Genomic DNA, 5,874 nt, shown 5'->3' on the forward strand with positions numbered 1-5,874 from the left:
GTAATAAAAACTCAAGAAAACAATGAATGGAGAAAGCCGAAAATTGAGACTGTTGACTCTACACAGTCCTGTGGTGGGCCGTGTGTGATACAAGGTATTGTGACAGACCATGTGGGTCATACGGTGTAACAACGCAAACTCGACCTAGAAATTAAGACCAAATTTGGAGGAGTTACATCAACCCATTAAAAATTGATTTCAATAAGCATCTAGAAATATTAGCGGAAAATCTTTTCAGGTAGCACTTTATGGGTTAAAGTTTTTTTTTAATAGATTTGACTGTTTAACTAATAGAAATACCTACTTAGAAAAAATAAATAGTTTAGGTATCGTATGTAGCAAAAAAAAAAAAATCAGGTATCAAGATAAAAAATATTATAGTTTAAATACCACTTTAAAAATTAAGCATAGAAATAAAGAAGATTTTCAATATTTTAGGTAAACTATTGTTATAATTTTGATAAATTTTCTCCAATCAATATATTTTTCCTGTTTTTAGCCAGAAGTCTTTTTTTTGACAAAATTTCTTTTGATAGAAAAGAAATATACAAACCAAATATAAGATGAACGTATTACAAGAAAATCAAAGAAAGTCATCACAATGAAAAACATGTATTAATTTATAAGTTTTTTATTAAGATTTTCTCACATGCAGGAAAAACCACCTTCAGTTGCAGTTCTAATCACACCTGAAAAATAATAATATACAACTTTGTTATTTACTTAAGGATATATTTCTCAACTTTGTTAAGGAGTGAAGAAAGTAAATTTATTACCTTGTTGAAAGAGCTTTGATTCTCCTCACTAACCTTGCTTTCAGCAGAACAAATGTAACATAAACCCAATCCTTTGCATTATCCATGTAACGATAATATGAATGCCTCCATGAACGCTTGAAGAACACAATACTGCAAAACACCCAGAAACCCACTGCAAATCCAAGTCCCAAGCCAGTGTAAAACCATTTCATGAACTCATCAGAATCTTCTTCACCTCCTACTGCAGGTTTACGGGGAGGTGGTTCCACCATTGAGCAATTCGGTGACATCGGAGGACCACAAAGTCCTCTATTATGGGAAAATGATGAAGGATCAAAGCTCTGTAGTTGAGTGCTGGTTGGAATTCTTCCAGACAACTCATTGTAAGACAAGTCCAAGATACTTAGAAATGTTAATTCAGACAAGCTCGTTGGGATGTTTCCTGAAAACTTGTTTCTCGACAGGTCAAGCACCTCTAGTTGTCTTAGATGCCCAATCTTTTGAAGAATTTTTCCTGTAAAAAAATTTCTTGACAGGTTCAATGCAACCAGTTCTCGAAGACTATTTAATTCTTCAGGAATCTCTCCTGTTAATTTGTTACACGAGAGATCAATGGCTAGTAGCAGTCCAAGTTGTGGATAGTTTTGCTTTGTTCCCTTCCATGTAATCAATGCCTCATCAACATACCTAACATGAATCAACGATGTCACATACGGTTGATCATCTAACAGGTGAAGCTCAATCCTTCTATCTAAACTCACTTTTTTTGCCATGGAATTGAAATTTTTGAGGCATGGTGGTATGGAATCAGATATTTTATTTACAGAGAGGTCTAAGATTTGTAGATATTTCAATTCACAAAGTTGATGCGGAATCCTTCCCCTGAACTGATTCCTTTGAAGGCTAAGGAAAACCAAAGATGAAAGCCTCTGCCCGAGCCACAAAGGTATTTCTCCTGATAATTCATTATCACTCAAGTCCAGGAATTTTAACTCGGTACAATTCTGTAAAGATAAAGGTAATTCTCCTGAGAATTTATTACCACGAAAACTTAGCATTTCAAGAGAAGTCAGAGATCCTAAGGAGCTTGGAAGTGAGCCTGAGAAACTATTATCACCCAAATTCAAAGCTGTTAAAGACCGGAAACTTCGAAAACAGTCAGGAACCACTCCAGAAAATAGATTATTTGAGAGATCAAGCAATGCTAAAGAGACTTCATTAGTAATATTGCAAATTGGAGAGACTGAACCATTAAACTTGTTTTTGGAAAGTTTAATGGTCCCGACATCACTAAAGTCTAAAGAAAAATGTGGCAATGGTCCTGAGAAATTATTAGAGCTTAGATCTAGATGGCTTATGTGGATAGAGTTATTTGGAAAAGTACCACTGATCTGATTGAAAGACATGTTTAGGTACCTTAATCTCTGAAATGGGTCCCAAAACCAGTAGGGTAGAGAATCCGAAATTCCTGAAGCAGAAATATCAAGGTATTCCAAAACTAGTTTGAAGTCCATTTGAGTCCGTAGCCAATCTGGGAAACGAGGCCCTAACTTGCAAGAGCAAAGCATTATTTGACTCAGATGAAAAGGAAGAATCCTTCCGGTGTTGAATTTCAAAGTCAAAGAAGTGGACGATAAATCCAACTCCTGTAAATTGGTGAAATTTGAGAAATGAGCTTCGGAAATCACATCACCATCTAAAGAATTCCCTGCAAGCCGCAAGACACGCAGGTTGGAAAGTTGTCCAATGCTTTTGCTTATGGATCCATTTAAAAGGTTGTACCCAAGATCTAGAACCCTAAAATCTGGTAGTTTTCCGATTTCATTCAACCCAGAATCTCCCCTAACTTGATTCTCAGCTAGTACCAAAAGATTATCATTCAGATAAAGTTCTTGAATAGCCTTCATGTTCCCAAAAGCTTCTGGAATTGGACCTTTCAACTTGTTACTTGAGATATTAAGGGAAACAAGGTTGCTGCTAACATTAAACAACCATGGATATATGGCAGAAGAAGGGAGATTATTATCAGAGAGATCGAGATAGGTGAGAGATGTAGAAGAGTTGGCAAGGGAAAGTGAGGAAGAAATGCTTGGAAGATCACAATGTCTAAGACTTAGTTTTTGGAGCAAAGGAAGGTGGCTAATGACTTGAGACCAATCATTGGCATTGCTCAGGTTAGTGAAACTGAGATCAACCTCTTTCAAACGAGAAAGATGGGAAAGCCACTCAAGTTTTCCAACACTGAACATTTTTTTGAAATTACGGTGATACGTCACGTCTCCACCGTTACCGCCCAATCTAAGAGTCTCCAACATTGAAAGATTTCCAAGTAGAGAAGGAATTGGACCTCTAAAATTAGCATTAGAGAGATCCAGTAATTTCAATTTTTGTAAGGAACCAATAAACTCTGGGATGAGACTTCCATTAAAATCATTACTGTTGAAATTTATAGAAGTCAAATGATGTAGTTTAAGCAGTGAAGGGCTAATCGTACCTGCTACAACCCAATATTGCAAGCTAAAATCGAGCATTTCGACGTATCCTGTAAGGCTGTTGCATTCGACGCCAGCCCAAAAACAGCACTCCTCACTTTCCCATAAAAAAAGGGCATCGTCGCCTGACGAGTCCATGGCTTGAAGGCTGTGCTTAAATTCAAGTAGCGCTTTTCTCTCACTCTCTTTGCACAATAGGCTCACGCTTGCTTCAGTGCATTTCTCCTGAAGAAGAAAAGATATTGCAAAAAATAAAACAAGTTTATGAGAACTCTTACTTGACATAGTAATCATCAAATATGAAGCAAGAGGAAATGAAAATGTGTTTTGTTGTTTTAATTCTGAATGCTAATAGCTGAGGAAAGCCCTCTTTATAAAGACCCAGCTTGAATGGCATATGAGCATTCATACTATATGGATGTACTTCATTATAATCCCTCTACAATATTTTACCATATTGCAAGTCTTTGTACCATATTAAAAAAATAATATTAAATAGAATATTTTAATACCTATCCAAATTTTTTTTATGCCTGCATTTATCATTTTCCACACTATTAAACCTTTAATGGACGATTTCAACATTGATTTAGAGTTTTGTAGTTTTCCTTTTCTTGAAACGAGTAGTTGCTAATTGCTAAGAAAAATATAGTGCTTGAATGCAAGTGATTGTAACACTTCACATCTGACCGGATCATTAGGTTCGAGTTATAATATATCATATTCATTAATTAATTACCATTCAATCATCCATTGCAGTTTCAAATCACACATAGTTGCACTCAGTTACATATAACATATCAACAATTTGTTAGGCACATATACGCATTGCATTCTCAAACACCTTCTCATACTTTATAGCATTCAACAAGAGGAATCCTAAGTTACATACCATATATATACACATAACAACATGTCAAAGTTAATTATATACCATCTTTTAACATCAAATTCAACATGATCCAACCAACTAGATATATGCCAAGTTATAAATAAATAAATAAATAAAATCAAACAAATAAATTTTGTTGAGTCTGAAAGTAATGCTTAGATGTGGAAGTCGATACAAAAGACCTTTACTTGAAACCTAGCCTACACATGGAAAATAAATCATACACTGAGTAACATAACTCAGTAGTATATTTATAACATAAAGCAACAAAATAGAGATGATGCAATGTAGCATTTAAGTTGTAATCTCATCATTTGGTATTCATTCCTTACACATAAAGCCTAAGTTCATGTTACCTTCTCAACAAAATCCCGAGTTTATAAGCTCATTGTTTTTCCAAGTAACGTTTAGTTCATTATCACTTCAACTTAATTTGTCATTCCGAATTACCCGACAATGATGACTTTCAGCACAATGCCTACCAACCCGAGTTATCTAACAATGATGGTTTTCTCAATTCAAATCTATCATCCCAGGTTGCCCGACAACGATGACCTACCACCAAAGATTGCCCGACAATGATGGTTTACCACCACAAATTGTCTGACAACAATGATTTATATAGTACTTTAGTCCTCATGGCATAGCAATTGTTTTTTGACACGTTCCTTATAGTTATTAAGTTATCCTTTTCTTATTTCGTTACATGTAGACCAAATCACATTCATTACAATTTAGATTCTATTATCGAAAAATAAATTATCATATGTCACAATATACCTCAATTTAATTTCATTCTAATTGTCTAAAACTAATCAAATTTAAAATTTCTACTTTCTTCAAATTAATCCCTACCTCGTCATTTAATAGTAACTACATGGTAAAATAACATGAAAGCACAAAAATTAAATAGGTCTTTAAGTCATAGAAATACATATTGTAAATTATGAGCTATTTGTCAAAAACTTTGGATTTTCCCTTCCTTTTCAAGGAATCTGGATCAGGGTTAGCTATGGATTAACATAAACACATAGCACAATCAATAAACAACCAATTTGCAATCAATTTTCGTTCTATTCAAACTTTTCAATTTATTCAATTTAGTCCCTAAAACTAGAACTAACTTTACTTTCAATCTAAAGCTTCAAATTGAAATCAATTTTCACTATTAACCATTAGGAACCTCCTATTTCTCATTTCTACATTCAATTTTTCAATTTGTTCATTTTCATTTTTAATCTATGAAACTATCAATTAACTTCACAATTTAGTAATTTTTCACCCCTAAACTTAATATCTATCAATTTAACATCTAAAACTTCAAGAATTCAATAACGATACTTCCTAAAACTTTAATAACTTTACAAATTAGTACTTCAGCTAGCTAAATCAAGCTCTCATGACCTAAAACCATAAAAATTACAAGCAAATGACTAAATATGGCCGAATACTTTGAAGTTCTCCTTAGGTTGTCTTTGTTTAGGTTTGGGTAGAAGATGAAAAGAGATGATGAAAATGTTGCTTTCATCCACTATCCCTATATTTATGTTTATTGTATTAAGTTAATTAAATTTAACATATTAATTCAATTTTAATTTTAATTATTTATATACATACATAATCCTTACTGTCCACCATTATGAATTCCAACATGGTCTAATTGCAAATTTTAGATCTTTAGTTAATTGCAATTTAAGTCCTCAACTCATTTTCTAATTAAAAATCTATTGTG

At 33.5% G+C, this 5,874-nt stretch overlaps 1 protein-coding gene across 1 annotated transcript; it reads right to left on the reverse strand.

Moving 5' to 3' along the window:
* Positions 1-996: 996 nt before the first annotated feature.
* On the reverse strand, positions 997-3,535 carry LOC108451725 (receptor-like protein EIX1). Its single transcript, XM_053027641.1, has 2 exons — positions 1,162-3,535; positions 997-1,067 (listed from the first exon to the last, which is right to left on the reverse strand). The coding sequence occupies exons 1-2, from the start codon at positions 3,533-3,535 to the stop codon at positions 997-999; spliced, it is 2,445 nt and encodes an 814-aa protein (XP_052883601.1).
* Between the last annotated feature and the right edge of the window lie 2,339 nt (positions 3,536-5,874).

This window comes from Gossypium arboreum, chromosome 5, assembly GCF_025698485.1.
Source record: "Gossypium arboreum isolate Shixiya-1 chromosome 5, ASM2569848v2, whole genome shotgun sequence".
Taxonomy (NCBI): Eukaryota; Viridiplantae; Streptophyta; class Magnoliopsida; order Malvales; family Malvaceae; genus Gossypium; species Gossypium arboreum.

What these genes read in the sequence shown, in the direction of transcription:
- LOC108451725 (XM_053027641.1), bottom strand. Translation starts at nt 3,535, where the DNA reads ATGTCAAGTAAGAGTTCTCATAAACTTGTTTTATTTTTTGCAATATCT. An exon ending in GTCTGAATTAACATTTCTAA is followed by an intron (nt 1,068 to 1,161) that starts GTATCTTGGACT and finishes TTCCCATAATAG; the next exon opens with AGGACTTTGTGGTCCTCCGA.